Source organism: Xenopus laevis, chromosome 2L, assembly GCF_017654675.1.
Source record: "Xenopus laevis strain J_2021 chromosome 2L, Xenopus_laevis_v10.1, whole genome shotgun sequence".
In the NCBI taxonomy this organism is placed as follows: domain Eukaryota; kingdom Metazoa; phylum Chordata; class Amphibia; order Anura; family Pipidae; genus Xenopus; species Xenopus laevis.
In genome coordinates, this window is record NC_054373.1 from 22,538,555 (window position 1) to 22,560,847 (window position 22,293).

General features: G+C 35.4%; 1 protein-coding gene across 3 annotated transcripts in view; it reads right to left on the reverse strand.

Moving 5' to 3' along the window:
* cadm2.L (cell adhesion molecule 2 L homeolog) overlaps positions 1–22,293 on the reverse strand; it is an 891,984-nt gene that overhangs the window by 109,365 nt on the left and 760,326 nt on the right. For all 3 annotated transcript variants that reach the window (XM_041581600.1, XM_018245992.2, XM_041581599.1), the window contains one exon: positions 2,661–2,751. In XM_041581600.1, coding sequence (XP_041437534.1) covers positions 2,661–2,751 — 91 coding nt within the window. The remainder of the gene's footprint in view (positions 1–2,660; positions 2,752–22,293) is intronic.

The following is a 22,293-nucleotide window of genomic DNA, read 5'->3' on the forward strand; positions in this document are numbered from 1 at the left end:
CAAATCTGATACAATTGCACTTTTTGGAAACAATATTTTGATTTACATGATTTCCGTCGCTCTGAGTCAAAATGTTGCATGGACATGATTCTTTAGGCACATGTGAGTGTGTTTAGGTAGAAGTACCTTTAATGAATGACCTAAATACATGCAACATCTGCGCCCATTTTTGTGCTATTGCAATTGAGGCTGTAGTTGTATATGAGCCCTTATCTATTCAGTTTTCATCATTTTTGTGACTATTTGACACATACACAATAAAGCATTTTTTTACCCTAAAATAGTCATGCTTTCTCCCATAGGAAGTAGCATTTTCCAAATAATCGAAATGTCCTTTATGTAACTTCCCAGTAAAATGTATTTACATCATGCAATGAAGGGCCTCTCTTAATGGGGTCTTCCACCAAAATATATTTAGCATAAGACATTTTGCAAAATGTATTTCTAAGCAACTTTCATAATTGCTATTAAAAGAAGTTTCTGATTGTTTACATTCTCTGATATTCTGGCTCTGACTATGAAATAATGTTGCAAGTCAGTAAATGAAAGTGGATTAAAGGAATTGTTCAGTGTAAAACTGAAAACTGGCTAAATAGATAGGCTGTGCAAAATAAAAAATGTTTATTAATGTATAAAGACTGGAGTGACTGGGTGTCTAACATAACAGAACATAAGCCAAACTTCCTGCTTTTCAGCTCTCTTGGTTTCCACTGACTGGTTACCCTGGTTAACAGGCAGTAACCAATCAGAGACTTGAAGGGGGGCCACATGGGTGATATCTGTTGCTATTTAATCTGAGCTGAATGCTGAGGGTCAATTACAAACTCACTGAACAGAAATGTACCATGTGGCCCCCCTTCAAGTCACTGACTAACTCAGAGTTATAGAGCTGAAAAGCAAGAAGTAGTGTTCTGGCTATTTTCTTACACATCCAGTCAATCCAGCCTTTATACATTACATTTTTGGCTAACTTACTATATTAGAAACATTTTTTATTTTGCACAGCTATTTTCACAGTTTTTATTTTCACGCTGAACTATTCCTTTAACAGAACTGGAAGAGACCTGACTACTGTTACATTGTTTTGAGAGTCATACCCATAGAACTAAAAGGACTTAACATTACATACCTTTTTTATGTTTTCATGTATAGGCCCTTGCCTGAGTGAAGTTGCTCAAACTGGAAAACCTAAAGTTGAAGCCATGTCTATCACATGTTTTTGCACATAAGCTTGGGATATTTTGAGTTAAAGGGCATGTAAAGGCAAAAATATAAAATCCCATTTTTACTTTCTTTAATGAACAAGAAATCTATCTCCAATATACTTTAATTAAAAGATGTCTACAGTTTTTATCATAAACCTGACTGTATGCAGTGCAATTCCCCCTTCTTTTAGTGCTGTGGATAGGAATTGTCAGATGGTTCCCAACTGCTGTGCAGGTAAATGATCATACTTTCAAATGGCAGGGGGAGCCCCCCCACCTTACTTCCCAGAACTCGAGCAGCATTGTTGGATTCCCTGTAGAGATTTGTATCCAGAGACGCAGTGCAGTCTCTATATTATGATTATTAATCAGTCTTGCTGTATTGGCTTCTATGGCAGATATTATTTGACTTGTGCTGTTTTGATAATTTATGACGATCCCTAAGCTTAACCTCCCAACTGAAGCCCATACCACACTGAGCATGTGCGAGTCTTGATATTGCAGAAATGTCTAACAAAGTTACAAGATGACAGTCCCCTGCGCCAACTTTGAAAGCATAAATCATTTGTCTTATTAGGCTGCTGGTGCAGTAAGTTCATGTTTATATTTAGTATACATAATACAGCATTTCTAACATTATTCTATTTTAGACTTTAGTTGCCCTTTAAGCCTGTTTATTGCATTGTCGGGAATAATGGATTTTCACTGTAGATTCACTGATAACTACTAAGATACTGTATCCCTTTTCTGAGAATTCCTCACTGTACTGCAGATCTGATAGGGGGTATAATAAACACTGACCACTCTGTTATCCATTCAAACACCCTGACTGCTGAATTTGTATAGTGATAAGCTACATTACTGAAATGAAACAAATGTCTGAATGCAAGATTAAATAATTTGGGGTTTATTGCTTGGATGAAATATAGACCCTTTGGTTTTCAATATAATTTACTTAATACATAATAGTTTCATAACTACCGTATATCAGGCAGTGGCATAACTACAGTGGAAGAAAAGGGGAGGCCAGACTGTGGCTACTTCAGGGAAGCAGAGAATGTTGACACAGGGCAGATAGTGGGTGGAGTCTGGGTGGGGAGTGGGCAGAGTATGGGTGGTGAGTGGTTGGAGTCCGAACAGGAAGTGGGCAGAGGCTGGAAGTGGAAGGGAGGATGGAAGTTAGCTGGGCCTCTCTAAAAAAAATTTTGCAGGGAGGCCTGGCGCACTCTAGTTACACTACTGATAACAGGGTAAATGTATTTTCATGTAAAAAATAACATATATTAATGTTCAAGAAGCAAAGTCAATATTTGTAATATTATATAATATGACATATTTACAAAATGCAGTTTTTCAGAAAAGCTTTGCATTCTATATGACTGAAGACCAAGTGAGGCAGGAATAAATAACCACATCAGAGCACATGATGCAACTGGTGCCTTCAAAAGAACTTACAGTGGCTTTCCTTTTGATTCACAAGTCAATATCAGCGGCTGTCCTTCTTGTGGAAGTGGAGTGGAGGGCAAGATCCTCACAGTAGGGGTGTCTGCCAAGAATAAATTTATAGAAGAAGTCAGAATGTGTTTCTGTATAATTTAATGTAAGATCTCAAAATGAAAAAGCTAATTAATTAGTTGTGGTACAGCAATTCTTATAAATAAATTGCATTGAATATTTTAGTGAGGTGTAACAAAACCTACAAAGATAAAAATTCCAATTAAAATCTGGTTCAGATTTGCTCCAAGAAATGGTAGACCTTGCCGTTCTGGTTTTATACTTCAGATCCCATTCCATTCACGGTATCACTGAAAGTGAGTGCAAGCTCTTAAACATTTGTTTGATTTTTCGTGCTGATAATTTCCGAAGCAGACCTTGGAAGCCTCTGAATGGAAGACTAGGATTGCAGATGTTAAGGCTCTGTATATTATGCTCTGTAAAATCCATATAGAGATCACCAGTGAACCTATTTCACCACAGTTGAAGCCATATCATACCCTTTTTCTATACAAGTGAACCATAATATACTGTAGGTATCCTGAACATGTAATTTAACAACATTCTACCAAAGTTAATTGACCAACTCATAAAGGTAGAACTAGTTGTCTTCAATATTTCAGAGTAGAACATAAGTGTCACATTCACATTCTGCAGTGGGTACCATGAAACTGGATAAACAGCAGTTGATCATTTAGGTCCAAAATATAGGGTTGAGAACAAATATCTGGGATGACAGAACTGTTTGCTGATTGATTGCCACATGTAAATTCACAAAAACATATTGGGGTTTTTTTTGGTTTTTTTTGCGAATTTGCCTGCCTCATCAATGTTACTTTATTTATTAAAAATTCCGGATATAAAAAAACTTGATTGAATAAAATAGTGGAAAAACCCCAAATACCTTGAATTTGTGTTTCACTAATCATTTTTAGTGAGTTTACATCAAAAAGCCTCAAAAAACTTCATTGAATATATAGTTTACATTTTTAGCTAGTCCAGCTCCCATTTCGATACTACATGACCACACAAGTTTTTAGATGCTATAGTTTTACATTGAAGTTTTTTTGTGTTTATTTTTTTGCTTGAGAAATATCAAAAATTTTCTTTCTTTTACATTCATTCTTTCCATAGCAAAATCGTCCGAATGGCGGAAAAAAATACCAACATTAATAAATAATCCCCTTAATGTTGTAGAAAGGCTATTAGTATCTGTTGCATATTTTTCTATATTGTCTTAAAGAACAAAAATAAAAGGCTCCCAAATGCTGAGATAAAAATTGTCTATTTTAAAACATTTATAAAATACTTTCTAAAACACAGACAGTTTTAATTTGTTGGTTACTGCCTAGTGTTCTATTTATGATTACAAACTGTGAACTTGTCTCATATACAGTACAGGCTGTGCTGATAACAGTCGAATCGCACTGACAAGTAACCACAAGTCATTTACAGCCCTTGAAAGGTAATTTCCTTCTGATCAGCAGTTTGTATATAACTATGTAGCTATTTGTGAAGTCTATTGCTTCCTATTACAATACCATGTCTCTTTACAGAGCCGCTCTTAGGTTAATTAAATTCAATCAAAAGCATTGAAAGGCATTAAAATAAGTTGTCTCTAAATTTGGTACATTATGTTGTCCAATTCTGGTTTAACAGGCATATAAACTTGTATTTTAAGATGGAAGCAAATGCAGATTTGCAAATGTACTGCTCTATACTGATTCACTTAATTAAGCATTGTTAATGGCCAGATTCAAAGCTATTGAAAGCCACTATTGAATTTTAGCAAAGGCAATTTTAGGTGTCTCTAAAAATTAGCCTGGAATACTTTCTTATTATGAATCTTTTACAGAGTGAAACTAGAGATGGATATACTGAATCATTAGATGCTCTAATGACAATGCTTAAGAGACTGGAGGAAACTATATCATATAACAGTGCCATCATTTAGTTTGACCCTGGACCCAAGTGCCAGAGCACTAAGGGACACAAATGTGCTTACCTTAGTGCTAATTTAAAAGTCATGGGTATAACGTCTGTATCTATAACTGGATTGGAAACCCTTCACTCCCTTGTGTCGTCCTGTGTGCTCAAGTTACTCAATGCTCAAGTTATTGTAGGAGAGGGGTAAACAGGGTGTCACTTGATTTCCCCCACCTGCCCCTTATAAATATGGAGTTGCTGAATGCAGCCAGCATTGTATTCATGGATTGACTGTGCTGGAGCACTGAGACCTGTAGCAATTATTCTTCATGCAAGACACAGTGCAAAGTTCGAAGAACATAGCAGATGCACCCCACTTGTTGCAATTTAGGTTTTTAGTTTGCTAAGGTACAGTATAGGCTGCTACAGTAAGTGAGATCTTATCAACCAGATAGCAATTTATATTGTTGTCAGGATTCAGGTTCAGCAAGGATAGGGTTTAATCTACCTGCAGGTTTCCTCCAATCAGCTGTGAAAGTCTTTTTATAGATCTTGCACATTTCAGCTCATTGCTTAAACAAACAGGTTCTGGAGGTTAAAGGAAGGGTGTTCCTTAGCTTGAGGTACAAATTCAGTTTGTGTGTCTGACATTGTCTAATAGAAATCTTTTGGTATTGCATTTGATTCTGTTCCTCCGTGCATGATCCAGCTCTGTCCCCTGGTTTCTGCATTCATCTAAATCCCTGGCGCTGTGCACTTCTGACTTCCCACGTATTATCCGGCCTTCTGTATAACCTCTCTGCCTTATTATATAGCTATAAGATCTGTTAATCTGGAAACATGTTATCCAGATAGCTCCAAATTACAGGAAGGCCATATCCTATAGACTCCATTTTATCCAAACAAAGACACAAAAAAATTTACACAAATTGTAGACCATGGTTACAATTTATAAAAGAATATGGTAAGAAGCAATAAAACAGAAAATTAGGATATAGAATATTTGATTGACTAGTTAAAAAAAATATTTTTTCTCTGATTTACAAATATATGACCAATAATAAAGATTGTTATAGAGTGTGAATTACTATTATGTTGGCATAAATGCATTTAAAGGTGTGAAAATGTTAAACTATACTATCCCCCCTCCCTCTGTTTTTCCTTTCTGTACCCCCCCCCCTTTTATAAACATTGAATTGAAAAAAAAATAATAATCGCCTGAAACAATGGAAACCCAAATTAGGGAGTCTATACAGTCATATTTCAAAGGAAATGATAGGCAGTGGGTCTCAACAGTAGATTTTTGTACTGGGGTGGGTAGTATTTTTTATAGACATCAACTTTATCATGTATTTGAAAAAACAAATAAAAAAACTTTCAGGTAGGAGGAAGCAAATTATCAGGTATATTATTAATACATACTGTATGATACAGTCAGATGTCATTCTAAACTGATGGGAAATATATTAATTCCTAGTCTGATATGCAAGCTGACTAGATGATAATATATTACAGACATACTGTAGAGTGTATTCTATATTTAGTCTATTTTATGTCTATGTTATTTAGTGCTGAGGTGGATTTTAAAGTACAATCTCCTAAGACACAGACAGGGAGTGAAATGTGTAATTACAGCAATATTGCCAACATGTCTCTTGTAACGTTACCAAAGATATGATAAAATGGGAGAAAAGTACTATGTACCAAGTATAAATTGATATAAAGTTTTATTCTATATAGTGCTGATATTGGTAAAGGCAGCTGAACAAATACAATCTTAACCAGTTGCTTGTATGTGGTGTAGACAAGACACAAACATTACCTTATAGTTTCAAAGGAGAGGTCATTCAGACATGCATCCAGTAGGTGCAGGTCACAATAGGGCCCTATACATATGTAGGGTTGCCACCTGTGATGTTTTGACCCAAACAGCCCAGTCAAAACTGCCTGTCTGTTTTTCCAAATAAGGAAAAAGGGGCAGAACTTTCATAGGCTGTCATGGTGAACGACCAATTGCTGATCACCATATCATATCCCACCTAATGACATCACCAGATTCACCTGCCTTGTCACTGGATCCACTTTATGATGTCACCAGCCTGCCCCCTGTCCATACTGTGGGCCAGCAAAAAGTGCCAACCCTATACAAACTGCCTGACCTATGACAGTTTGTCAGGACTAGGCTGCCTTGCGCCTACCAATGCTTTACTGTGATCCCAACAATATATTTCCATAAGTAAAAACATAAATAAACATTTTCTAGATACAGTAAATGTGCCATATCATTGTATAATATAATTTCAGAAAATAGTGTTAGGTACAAGATATACTCTGGTTATTTGGAAGACTAACAAATAAAATCTGAAAGTCAATATTATTTTTATGAAAACAGAGAAAACCAAATGATGATGAATATTACTGTTTTCAAGCACTGACTGCCATGGGGCGCTAACCTTCGTATGATTAGTTCAGCTTTTAAAGACAGCTTTGGACATTGTGCTGTTTCAAAACACTTATCGGTATTATTCAGAGCATACTGTATATTCATTTTCTTCCACAGGTTTCCTGCTGTGCATATACTTTTCATTCCCTAACAAGGGTAAGTGGATCCAGGTGGTAAGCTGTGATGTGGAGTCCCATGCATATCTTAATCAAGCTTTCCAGAACTAAACTTTCTCTTTACCTTAATGCATACATAGCAGCTTCCTTCCTTAATAACTATATTTTCTGGTACATAGTCAGCTTTACATCAGAAAATCTTTCAAATCAAAGGAAAACTGATATTCTTCAAACTGTTGGTTGAAAACTGGTGCATGGTGCTAGGATAGATGAGCACAAGTAGTCACAAGAGTTTTCTATATGGGTCTTAAATGGGTAAAGGGTGAAGTTTACATGCCTATTTACATCCCATATATGGGGTATATTTATCAAAGAATGAAGTTAATAGTGAAGTTCCGCCACTAGAGTGAAATTCCGCCACTTTCCATTCATTTCTATGGGATTTTTAAAGGCGTATTTATCAAAGGGTGAACTTTCACTTTCACCCATTGATAAATATGCCTTTCAAAATCCCATAGAAATGAATTGTGAGCTGCGGAATTTCACTCTAGTGGCAGAACTTCACTCTTTGATAAATGTACCCCATTATATCCCATATACATCCAAGTTAATTAGTTAGTTAACTAGCTGTTTTATATCTAGTATAGCTAATAATGGGCTAATACATACCAAAAACCCAAGTCAAGTTTGGTCCACAATCCTATATATAATATCCTGTATAAGGGGAAAGTAATATGTTTCGTCAGCGCAAAAACAAACCCGTTAGCGACCATGTTTGCATCCTTTTTTACTGATTAAAGACCTCAACAACTTTATTGCAAATTTTGCAAACTAATAATTTTCATGAACGTTCGGAGAGGATGTTGAGCTTAAAGTTCAATTTCATTTGCAGATACTGCAAACAAGTCAATAAAATATACCAGTAAACATTATTCAAAATAAGTGTTCAGTGTACAAACAATTGATGCAGTAGGGGACACTAGAGTAAAATATGAAAGCCTAAGAAATGTACTCTGGTCAGGAAATAATAGTATAGTGCAGTGATACCCGACCGGTGGCTAGTGAGCAACCTGTTGATCACCAACCCTTTTGATGTTGCTCCCAGTGGAATAGCAACAGGTGCTTATTTTTTATTCCTGTTTTGGAGGCAAGTTTTGGTTTCATGAAAACCAGATGTACTGACAAACAGACCCTCCTATAGGGTGCTAGTCCACATAGGGGCTACCAAATCACAGCCCTTATTTGGCATCCCTAGGGACTTTTTTCATGCTTGTGATGCTCTCCAACTGTTTTTATATTTGAATGTGGCTGACAGATAAAAAAAGGTTGGGGACTTCTGGTATTCTTCGATTCCACTGCTTTTTTTTTTTTACTTTGAGTCAAATCAACTTCACAATGTAGATTGTGTGAGAATAGAACATTTAGGGGCCGATTCACTAACTTCGAGTGAAGGATTCGAAGGTAAAAAACTTCAAATTTCAACGTTTTTTTTGGGCTACTTCGACCTTCGAAGGATTCGAAGTAAAAATCGTTCGACTATTCGACCATTCGATAGTCGAAGTACTGTCTCTTTAAAAAAAACTTTGACCCCCTAGTTCGCCATCTAAAAGCTACCGAAGTCAATGTTAGCCTATGGGGAAGGTCCCCATAGGCTTGGCTAACTTTTTTTGATTGAAGGATATTCCTTCGATCGTTGGATTAAAATCCTTTGAATCGTTCGATTCGAAGGATTTTATATATTGTTTCGGCATCTCTCTCCCTCTTGGTGTTTGCTCCGTGTTCTGCTTGTGACGTCACAATATCCTCCTTTGTTTTACAACTGGTGACATCTCCAAAAAAGGACTTGCTTATATGTGACAAAACCTTGCAAACAAATGTGAGTGTAAATCTTTTAATGCTTTTAAAAATTTTTTTAATAACGCTATTGCACTATGTACCCTTTGTATTCCTATCTGGGAGCCCAATGGTGACTGACAGGAGGGGAGAATACAGGAAACCAAAACTACATGTGATAAAACTGCCACTATTTTGTAAGTAGGCAATTTTACTAAATTTCGGTGAAGGATTCAGAAAACACTATTTTTGCTTATACACATCTTGGGAAAGGAAGATCACTTTAAAGGGAAAATAACATATTTTAAACCCTTTCTGATTTTTATTTTTTCACTTTTTAATTTTTATACATTTTCATCACAGAGTGTTTTAACAAATTGAAAATACTACACCATATTATGCCCCTGTTTTTTTGCTCTCTCCTTTTGCTTTAGGCGCTGTTCTACAAGAAAACATATATATTGTTTCAATTGGAATATATATATTCTTTTCACTTTTTCTGGAACTTTTTTCACACAGTTGAGAGACTGAAAGAGAACGGCAGGAGGGGGATACTCTAAAGGGTTAACTTTTTTCTTTATCATTGTATATTGTTTTATATTGCTAGTGATTTGGTTATTAATATCATTTTTATCTTCAAGACATCAGAAAAATAGTTTACACTGGACCCAGTTAACTTGCTTACATTGAAAACTAATTGACAACTTTTAAATACAACTTTCTAAGTATCCTATAAGTTCATCCAGTTGAGTTGATACAGATAATTACTGTAGATTCTACAGTAATTCTCTCAACTCCATCCAAAATTTTGACCTTAACTTTTTGGTTGTGACCTAAATATTACAGAGATAATCAGTAAATTGTTTCTTTTAATCATAAATTGCTTTAAAACTTTTTTACTTGGTCAGTGAAATTCAAAACTTAAAAAACCAGGGGTTCTGCCAAGTTTCCAACATTCTTACAGAGTGTACCTTTCCAGAAGGTAGAGAAATTTGCATGAATCTAGTGTTCAGAAACTGTTTACAATTAGCTTCAGTTTTTAAATGGCTGCGCATGAAAATATGTTCCTTTTCTTACTAAACATTTGCCTAAAATGAAACAGAATCCAGATGTTCAGACTGCCAATAGAAAGGCCATATGTCTGTTATACTGTGTAGCAGATTTTCCAGTTGAATTTAAATTATTTACCAAAATATACCTTTAGTCTAAATTAGTTTCAATTTAGATACTTTAGAGGAGGGTTACATTTCCTCGAAGAGGGTTAAATTATATAATGCTTTTGCATAGATATTATATCTGTAATTTGAAAATAATATAGTCACAAATTATTTTTAACCATCAGATTTACATTATTACTTTCATCCGATTAAAAATCATTCCTGCAAATGAAGAAATGTTGAAAGGTAAATTGTGTTTCATCAGCTTTTCTAAGAGTTGGATACATCTCACTACACCAGAGTAAATAAATAAATACTGTTTCTCACATATGAAAGTCAGCACATCATTTTATGATTGGGCAATTTTTTTTTACTTTAGTGTTATTAAAAAAAGGAAATAAAAACACATTTGTTCAACCACATATAAGAACAGTGAACGCAAGGGGAAAAACAATTTGCATTAACATTAATGAGAAATTCTCAGCACAATAGCTGCATATTAAACACCAGCAAATACAGTATATTGATTTGCAGACATCTCTAGCAATGTAGGAGCTAAGGCTTCTTAAATTGTATTACATGTAGACTGCTGCTGTGAAATATGCTTATCAGGAGCACGGGATGGAAGTAGTGTGAGTTATATTTAATAGAAAATATAATCAGCTGTGGGAAATGGTTTTGAAAGTTTAGTCTATTTTTTTCCCTTGCACAGACTTTTGGAGGAAAAATATGTCTAGTTACCTAAAAATTCCATCAAGCAGTCTGTATGAACTAAAGTTTATGAAAGAAAGACAAATCGCTCCCTACAGATGAGATACATTTCTTTGACCTAAGTTTAGAAATATGTGGCCTGTGAACAACTCCCATCGACGTATTTACTAATTCACACACACGCACGCGGACCACAAATAAAATCTCCACTTTATTTGCAATATTGACCTGAATTATTGCCTTGGAGTGCTGTCAATCCTTGCAGCCTTTTATATATATATATATATATATATATATATATATATATATATATATATATATATATATATATATATATATATATATATATATATATATATTGTTGTGTTGTGCTCAGGAAATCATAAAGGAAACCCCACATAAGTTTACTAATCACATAGAATTTTGTGCTGAAAAAAAGCTCAGCAATCTTCATAAGTTTGCTCGGGTTTTATGTATCAAAAGTTTTGGCAATCATAAATGGCCTATATTTGTGTAAATAAAAGTGTAAGAATGCAAAATATAGTTTTGTATATAGTTAATTGTATTTTGCCCTTGGGTTAGTATATAGGCAGCACAGTAGCTCACTTTGGCAGCACTTCTGCCTTGCAGTGTTGGGTACTTGAATTTGATTTCAGCTGGGGTGCTATCTGCAAGGAGTTTGTATATCCTCCTGTGCCTTTAAGGGTTTCCTCCCACATTCCAAAAACATACAGGCAGGTTAGTTGATTCATTACTAGTGATGGGCGAATAAACTCGGCTGGCACAAATTTGCGTTGATTTTCATGTTTTTTTTGTGAAAACGTTAGAATTTCATGATTTTTTACTGCAACCATTAGAATTTCAAGATTTTTTTTGTGAAAGCATTCCAATTTTACGACTTTTTTTGCGAACTCTCTGATTTCACGATTGTTCTTGAAATTTGCGGGGAATTCGTGAATTTTTTGGCTAAGCGAAATGGGAGAAATTTGCCCATCACTATTCATTACCAAATCGATCTTACTGTGTGTGAATGTGACTTAAAACTGTAAGCTCCACTGAGGCATAGACTGGTGTAAATGATGTAAAATCTCAGAAAACTGCTGAATAGTGTGTTCAGGTTAAATAACAGTACAATAATACGTGATAGGTAGTAAACGTTAAGGTTAAGCCTTGGTAAGGACCCCTCTAAAAGTTGGTATCACATGAGGGGGAGACTATTAATTTAGAGACTTTATAAGGGGCCTGGCACAAAGGAAGGGGCTCTATTGTCCCTGATTTTAAAACAAAAGTTCATGCGTTTATTTTAACTTGTTGCATGAGTGTAATCTTTCATTACTCCAGTCCAAAAACAAAGTTAATGTATGTGATGTGTGCTTCATAGTTTTGTTAGAGATCTAACTTGGAAAGTGTAAGTGCTACTTTTATAAGGGTAAAGGTTGTAAAAATTCTTTCATTAATAACATTTTGAACAAATCGACCCTTAAAAAAAGTATTCTGTTTTGCTAATTAATGTAAATCATATACTAAACCTCTTGTATAGAAAATTAATACACAATTAACCTCTCATAATCCAAACTTATTATTTTCTGATATGAGATTTTATAAGCAAATGAACCATTATTTAAAATTATTTTGCATTTAAATCATTCATTTCCTCTCTCCATCCATCATTAACCTAATTGATCTCATTTAAACATGCAGATTGCTCACTTTCATAATATTGAACATTTTTCCCCCGCTCTTAATTTCTGGAGATATTCAGGTTATGCATTAACCAAACAAACCCTTTTTTTTATTAAAGTACAGATATGGGACCCCTTTTTCAGAAATCCGCTATCCAGAAAGCTCCGAATTACAAGAAGGCCATCTCATATAGACTCCATTTTAAGCAAATAAATGTCCTTTTTCTCTGTAATAATAAAATAGTACCACGTACTGTAACTAAGCTGCAAAAATTAGTATTTGTGGAAAAACAATCATACGGGTTTATTACATGTTTAAATGATTTTTAGAAGACTCAAGGTATGGAAATGCAAATTACAGAAAGACCTCTTATCCAAAAACCCTCATGTCCCCAACATTCTGGATAATAGATCTTATACCTGTACTATATTTCATTAATTTATACCCATACTTATAGCAGTAATATTTAACAGTAGTAATAGTAAAATGTGTTTATGTATTGAACAACTTTATAGAGGAGCCATTTAAACAAAAATTCTGAGAACATTTTCTTGCATTTAAACATATTTTAAAATGATTCCTCTTGAAATTGTTGGGTATATACCAAATCACATATTTTATGTCTTTCGTTTTAATACAGATTTGTTTAATTCAGTTATCTCTCATTATAACAAGCAAAAGATTGTGCTGTGATGTCATCAGTTGTAATCAGTGTTCAGTAGGGATGGGCGAATTTCTTCGCCTTGTTTTGCAGCGGAAATGACGCCCATAGACTTGTATGGCGTCCCGCGTCAAAAAATTTTTACCCCGCATCAAAAATTTTTGACACCCATAGATTTCAATGGGCGTCGGCGACATTGTACCGACAGCAAATGAAACAGGTCAAATTTACCCAAGCCTAGTGCTCATTGATGTAATTTGTAAAACTTTTGTATTATAATAAATAATGTTCCCCCTGATGTAAAACATGAGAATATAAAAAGTCACCTTGAAGGACCATGACTGTTAGCTACATTTCAATTATTCAGGCTTATGATCAGTGATGGGCAAATTTGTCCTGCAAATTTTGACGCAGTTTGAAGAATTTATTTGCCGGCGACGAGACACGGAAATTTGCCCATTTATTCGCCTATCACTACTTATGATAGAATAAAGGGTGAGAGATTGTGAACCATAAAAGCATGAATTTTGTAATTCTGTAAAAAATATCTAAATGAAGGTTAATAAATCTGATCTTCCATTTGGAGTCTTAACATAAAGACATCTTTGTGCTGAGGTCATTATCGTGAAATATACTTGCAAAGCAGGTTCAATTCTATATTTACCTATAAAATCTCCTTTTGGTTATAAACAATGCATCCAGACATGAAAGTAAATGTAACCCTGTAGAATCAATCAGGAGAAAAGCATTTTGCAATTACATTGGTTAATTTGCAATCTTGATCCCTTACCCTACAAAGCAAAGAAACATATAAGTAAACATTAACTTTACGTTTCTCTTCCTTAGCCTACAGCTGGATTTCAGAGTGAGGTTAATTTGTTTTTTTATGGAATGCATGCTGATTTATTTATGTTTATATATTGTGAAATGTTATATGTAGGTGTTCAAGTGATCACCTAAAGCTAAACTAAGCTAAGGCCACACTACAGTGATTACACGCTGAAGGAATATCTGGATGAAAATGATGGGTCTCAACATTTCAAATTGTTTTAGATGTACTGTAGGTTACTTCAGTTTTCACAGAATCATTTATTTGTAGTCTGTCCCAAGCAGAAAATATGACTTATACAGACTGACTTCTAAGCATAGCCACATTGCCAAAGGTACTAAGGAGCTATAGTGAAAATTTGATTTATCCAAGCAGTGAGTAGCCAATTGGAATTAGCATATTAGGGAACCAGCAGTAAGGTCTTATGAGGGGGCCATCAGTATACATATGCATTTGCAACAAGCCATGGTGAAAAATACCTTTTTCTGTTAAATCCATATATGTGGTGCAAAAGTTCTGTAGCATCAGTAGATGGAGTAGACTTTTAAGTCAATTGCCAATAGATGGAGATTCTATTCCTATGCCTATTGCAGTAGTTGGAGATTAAACAAGCCAGTTGGAATTGAAACCATTATTAAGGTCTTCTGAGGGAGGCCATCGGTATGCATACTCATTTGCAACAAGCCATTGAGAAAAAATCCCTCTTTAGTCATATGCCTATTCCAAAATCTTATAATCACTTTTGAGCAGGGACAACACCAGCTCTAAATTTGATTAGCATTAAGTCTTCATGTGATGGGACAATTAATTCATGGAAGCTTCTGTCTCTGCATTCCTTGTTTCAGTGCTTACAAATATATATATTTCCTTCTAAATGGAAGTAACAAAAATACAGTGATTTGTACATTTGGGAATACTGAACACTGTTGATACAGTGCCTCGTGTTTTGTATTATCAAGTTAATAGTCAGAGGGACTTGCAACACAATGATGTGTGCTGTAAACACCTATTCCCATCTAGGGATTTTCATGAACTCAAGTTTAATATAACTCTGATAAGTATTCTAAATGTTTTACGTTGTCTATCAACAGACATTAATAGCCAAGAATGACTTTCTGCTCAAACTACATCTTGGTTATTCTGATATTATTCTGATAGTCTAGAAAATATGTTGTTTTACATATGAGTTTTTAGAAACGGAGAAGCACATGTATGGCTATTTAAAATGAATTTATTTGTTAAATATATACTTCTCATCATTAGCAGTGCCCACTGCATCTTTCTCCAGAATAAAAATTTTGCACAAAGGGAAGAGGGAAGCACTTTTGGGCACAAGGCAGAATTGCACTTGAAGGGCTCATTGGTGGCTCACAGCCCCCTACATCTCTTGGATGGTGCACCTCAATGATTCACAAACTAGGTGGCATTACAGGGGATGCCCACATGCCATCCACAGACCACCCTTTATCAATGCAGCACTGTCAGAATTTGGCAGTGTGCTATCCAGAGAGAGTGCAAAGACCTAAACTTCAAGGGAAAGTGCTTTAAATATATTTACGTGGCATACTGTTAATCTTGCATACGCAAGTTTTCCTATTTATAATCCCTACAATCAGGAAACTAGGCTTTTTCGTTTCCATTCAACCTATTCTGACAATAAACAATTCAATAATATATCTTTGTTATTTTTGGTTATACTGTGCATTTCATTTGATAATTTTATCCGACATATAAAGAATGTTTTTGCTATATCAAATAGATCTAAATAGAATGTAGATATCAAATAGAGAATGTGGGCTGAAGATGCATTCATTTAAAAACAAATCAATATATTTACAGAAATCTTAAATAATATTTCTACAACAATATTAGAATTGTGTTAATATATTAATCAGATGCCTTATTTTGCTCTGCTCTTTATACAGCGGCATAGACTTTATGGTTCTGTGTTCCATCAATAAGGTTTTCAAGAATCCCCTTTATCTTCCCGTATTATTAATAATAGTGCATTGAAGTGTCATGCAGTAAGCTCTTTATCATAAAAGAGATTCAAGTATGACATTCTACTGTCCTTTAACATACAAGTAAAGCAGTAAATCATGTTTGTTCCTTAAAATTAGTTTTGCCTTCTTTATCCCACTATTCAATTTTTCAAAATGCACTTAGAAGTCAAAGAATAGGGCATATAGCAGCTTCAAAACACAATCAAACATTTCTGTCGGAATTGCAGATGTGCATTTAGTTTTCATTACTTGATTACATACACAAAAACCAATATGAAATTGTGTTATAGGCACAATTTCCTTTTAATGGAATGACCCATATGTTTCAAAAGTAGTAATGTCACATTAACAATGTTGTAGCTTCCCTTAATGTATCTCTTCAAAGTGCAATGCCCTCTTATGTATTATAGGACTCAGCTGCAAAGAAATTGTAGGCAAAACAAAGAAACAGATGCCAGAGAGGCTTCTATTTCTAGAGGCTTCTGCTGTGCCTCATTCAAGCATGCTTCATGGGTAATTATCTTCAAGATAGTATATCTGGAATTCAAACACCATGAAGAAGATACTATTAAAGGTGTTAAACTGAGCTTTTGCAATTATTATTATTGTAATATGAAAGCAGCTGCATATGTGTGAATTCTCACACATGCAGTACCTATAAAAGTCAAAATAAATACCATGAATGTGGTTCTCTTAGGTGCAAATAGGTAAATGCCCATTGGCACTAATTTCACAATATTTATTATCACTTTATTTATCACTATGCATTTTTTACTACTGATAATAATGTGTTGCCCCTGCATAAACTACCTGAAATAATTTAGTAAAAATATGGACTTCAGCCAGCTGGATAATATTGTGTACCATGCAGTAAGTCAAGCGCAACATGCAGATACTCATGCCGAAAAATAACAAATAGGGGCTGATTCACTAACTTCGAGTGAAGGATTCGAAGTAAAAAAAACTTCGAATTTCAAAGGTTTTTTTGGGCTACTTCGACCATCAAATGGGCTACTTCGACCTTCGACTACGACTACAACTTCGAATCGAAGGATTCGAACTAAAAATCATTCGACTATTTGACCATTCGATAGTCGAAGTACTGTCTCTTTTAAAAAAACTTCGACCCCCTAGTTTGCCATCTAAAAGCTACCGAAGTCAATGTTAGCCTATGGGGAAGGTCCCCATAGGCTTGGCTAACTTTTTTTGATAGAAGGATATTCCTTCGATCGTTGGATTTAAATCCTTCGAATCGTTCGATTCGAAGGATTTTATCGTTCGATCGAAGGAATAATCCTTCGATCGTGCGATCGCACTATTTGCGCTAAATCCTTCGACTTCGATATTCGAAGTTGAAGGATTTCAATTCCCAGTCGAATATCGAGGGTTAATTAACCCTCGATATTCGACCCTTAGTGACTCAGCCCCATAGTGATGGGCGAATTTGCGTTTTTTGACGCCGACACCAGTTTTTGACGCCGACGTCCATTTTTAACACCAGCGTCCATTTTTTTTGGACACCGGTGACAATTTTTTTTTGCAGGCATTTCGCTAATTTATTCGCCAGCGGCGAATCACGCAAATTCGCACCTGGCGAATAAATTTGCCCATCACTAATAACAAAACAAAAATAGAACAAAAACCTTAAAATGAATATGGAAAGAAATGCCATATTTTATATACTGAACTTACTGCACCAGCAGAAAGATTCAACTTTTCTATAACAGTAATGATCCAGGCATTCACAGTTGTCACAGGAGCTGTCCATCTTGGATTGTGTTAGGAGTGTTAGTGACACTGCACATGCTCAGTGTGCTGTGGGCTGTTGTTTAGTAGCTATGCTTAGGACTTATCACAAAATATCAAGAAGAAAATAAGGTTCACCTGTTATATAAGCTAATACTAGAGGGTGCATTTTTCAATCCTGGTGCTAATTGCATTGATTTCCATATATCATATAATGAGAAAATGCATTAATTACTAATTAGCATTGTATCTCTTGCAACTGTGTATTTTAATAGGTCTAGCCTAAGGTTTTAGGTTTTAATTAAGTCTAGCCTAAGGCTTACTCAGGTCGGTGAATTGGAAGGTCTTGGGTCGGAAGGTGATGAAAACTTAGGTTGAGGAATGAATAATTATGGAAAAACAATGTTAACTCTTTTTATCACTGGTAAACTTTTCTGTTTTCTGTAGTGTCATCAATCCAATGCAATTTATTTTCTAATTCTAATATAATATCCTGAAACAACATTATACCAACAGTATCTATAAAGTAAATTAAACTCTACAGATAATTATTAATGGTACCCAAAGGATAGGAATAATTAGTATTATGCCTGAAACTAAAGTGATGACAATGCTGCATTGCCATGAGTTTTCATATACAAATAATTGATTTACTACTGACATTTATCAAGGACCACTTTCTATGAGGAAATTTGAACTCAATTTCTTGTAATAGTAAACGCAAAAATGCAGAACACGATAAAAACATTCGTGTTTAATTATTGCTATAGGCACACAAATAAAATATGAGAGCAAAAATGAATTCAGTTCATAATATGTGTGACTGTGTTTAATTTATCTGAATTTCAAGGCAAAACTGTGAAATTCTAGAATACAATGTGAATTTAGTTAAATAAGTGTTAAATACGTTAACATAACCACATATTTAAATATATTTCACTAGGGTTCCTCGCTTTTTTATAGTGGTAACATGCACCATTTATAGCTACTGCACATAAGTCTTCTGGCAATCTGATTACTTGTATTGCACGTTGGTCTTCTCTGTTATTGTATATTGTATATGCAGGGACGCCTATCATTTTCACCATATTTATAGCTGTATATATGTATTGAACATTCCATGTGTTGCCTGATCCTTAAATTCAGAATTATGTAATATGTTGGTGTCGTACATGGATAAATGAAGTAAAACCCAATATTTTACTTCTAGTTTTCTTATATTTAGAATCATAATATGTCAAATTCATAGTGCTCAAATTATGTTTATGTTAATCAGCACCGTGCCAAGTTCCCTTTGGCAACTCAGCCAGCTGCATTGCCATCCCCGAAGAGCTGGCAATTCATTTTTTTGCTATTGAAGAACTATTATACAGCTGGCCATAGATGTGCAGATTATATCTTATTGTCAAACAATTGATCATCCATGCTAATCTTCCGACTAGCTACTAGCCCTTCAGATTGATATAAAGTAGTAGAGAGAACAAATCACATGATGCTCAGGCTATTGATTGACAGACAGTAATTGTACAAAAGTTATGTCCAACAAATAGTAGTGACAGTTTCCCATTGATATAGTCAATACATTCAGAAATCTTATCAGTAGAGAATACAAATTTTTAACCTGTCCAATTGACTGAATAACCGATCGCCATGGTACGAAAAATGTTGGGACTCTCCACACACTATCCGAAAATCGTATGAACTGTTGTTTCAGACAATGGTACAGTATCTATAGCCAGTTTAAGTCACAAAGTTCCAATCTTGCATCTTTAGGTAATGGCACATCAGGTAGGGGGTGGTCGAATTGACAAAATGTTCCTCTGCCAAGTCACCATTTATTTAATGTATGGCTAAAGCAAACAGAGAAGTGACCTATGAGCAGTGAGGAGGTATTCCATAAACATGGAAATGTAAGGAGTGAAACTGGGTTTCTTTCCCATGAGTTTTTCTGCCTCGAATAGCATTTAAAAGAACTCAACCAACATCAAGCCTTCTAGTGATGTGCGGGTCAGGGTTTTTCTGATCCGCACCCGACCCTAACCTGCCCTGCTCCAGCCTGCACCCGCCCGCGCTTGTGGGGTCCTTTTATAGACCCGCCCAGCCAATGAGGTCATAATGACGTCACAAAAGTGGCGGGACAAGCAGACGCGAGACTATAAAAACAGTGGTGATGGGGTAAAGAGAAAAAAAGAGAAAAGATGGAGTGGTTTTATTTACACAGCCATTAATTGTGTGTCGTTATAAAGAACTTTTGAAAACCAGGTGAAAATTAAGAATCAAACAAATGTGATATCTTTGAAACATTCTATATTTTTTCCAAAATACATGTCTCTATATCTTGTAAAAAGATTCCCAATCCCAGAAAGCAAGGAATGAGTCTGACTTGGCTATCTTTTTCTTTGATTCCAGGGAACCCCTGCAGTGCAGAGACACACTGATACATCAAATTTGCAAACTTTTGATACATTTTTTAAGCTAACAGGACCCATAGCATGGTTTTAGGGAATAAAAACATGAAAGTGAGTGCATGCACAAAAAATTGTTGCCCTGAAAAGCAACATATCCCTTAACCATAACTCTAGCCACTGCAGTATTTGCTTGATTATTTATGCAACAAAGAGAAACTGACAGTAGTTTTCTCTTTTATTCATTGGAAGATTTTCTTTCATTTACACGACTTTAGCAACCTATTTAATAATGTCCTTCCTTTTGAACATTATGAATAGGTTTTGGAATATTTGTTCCGTTAAATTTGTATTGTGATGTTTTTTTCTATTACTAGTCAGTGTCATAGCAAGGTCTGACAAACAAGAAATATTAATAGTGTGGAGAAGATGTTTTTTTTTTTACAAACTGAAGTTGAATTGTTTTCCCATGCACTTATCTGAAAACTTGCACATGTTTATAAACACTGACAATGGGCAACTGGGTCATGCAAAAAGGAAATGCAATACAGGTAGGGGATCTGTTATCCAAAAATCCAGAAAGATTCAAATTATGGAAAGTTTGTCTCCCATAGACTCCATTTAATCCAGATAATCCAACATTTTTAAAAATGATTTCCTTTTTCTCTGTAATAATAAAACTCTACAATGTACTTGATCCAAACTAAAATATAATCAATCTTTAGGTGAGGCAAATTGGGTTTATTAATGTTCAAATTATTTTCTAGCAGACTTAAGGTATGCATTATCGAATTATCCATTATCCAGAAAACCCCAGGTCCTGAGCATTCTGGATAACAGGTCCCATACTTGTACTGTCAAAAAGTATAACACTCCCTTAGGGGCCGATTCATCAAGCTCGAGTGAAGGATTCGAATGAAAAAACTTGGAATTTCGAGTCGTTTTTTGTGCTCCTCGACTATCGTATTGGCGTAAATTCGCCTGAGTAGAATGATTCGAATAGATCGAGCGCAAAAACGCTGCGACTATTCGCCCATTCGATAATCGAAGTACTGTCTCTTTTAAAAATACTTCGACTGCCTACTTCGGCACCTAAAACCTACCGAATTGCTTTAAAAGCCTATGGGAAAGTCCCATAGACTTGTTTTCCAAGTTTTTGATCGAATAAAAAGGCCTTCGATCGAACTAAAATCCTTCGAGCGAATATTCGATCGGGCGCCTTTTCGCCTGGCGAATATTCGCCAATTCGACTATTCGCCAGCGCGACTATTCGCCCGAATTGCCTATTCGATTCTATTCCCCAGTCGAATTTCGAGGGATTTAACCCCTCGAAATTCGACCATTGATGAATTTGCCCCTAAGTGTACAGTAACGTGGGCTTAGGTGCTAATGCTCCACACCTTCAGCTTGAGGAGATCCACAGTGTTGGGGAGCACCTCCCATCTGTTATTGAGAACATTAGATGGTGTGCAACTGACATTAAAATCTAAGCAGACACTTGAGCTTCTGTACCAGCCCAAGGCAACCAAAGCCCTTTAGCAGTAAAGATGTGTGTCCCAAAATTACATCCCTAAATGATTTGCAAATGAAGTTCGCTCCATTGTTCTAACATTTTGCCATTGTTTTTGTCCTATCACCATTAAGTGCATTACATTTTTGTCATGTGTCCCTCTCAAATAAAATGATTGTAAATTAAACTCTGTAGGGCATTCCCTTATTAAGTGCCATTCCTTACTTATCACTGTGTCTGTTTTGTTTAACTTGATCTCAAAATTTGTGACAAAATATCACTGAAATTGCCAACACTGATGGTCAAGGTGCTTCAGAGTATCAAATGAGACTAATTTTGAGCTGTATAATAAAAGTGTGCCCCAACACAGATACATGCAAAGATTAAAGTCAGTTTCACCAAAGGCTACAACATTACAGCTAGTGATGGGCAAATTTATTCACCAGGTGCAAATTCGCTGCAAATTCCCGCGATTCGCGAAACTGCCATGAAAATTTGGACACCGGCAACGAGACACCGGCAACGAGACACCGGCAACGAGACACCGGCGCTGTTTTGTGAATTTTCCGCC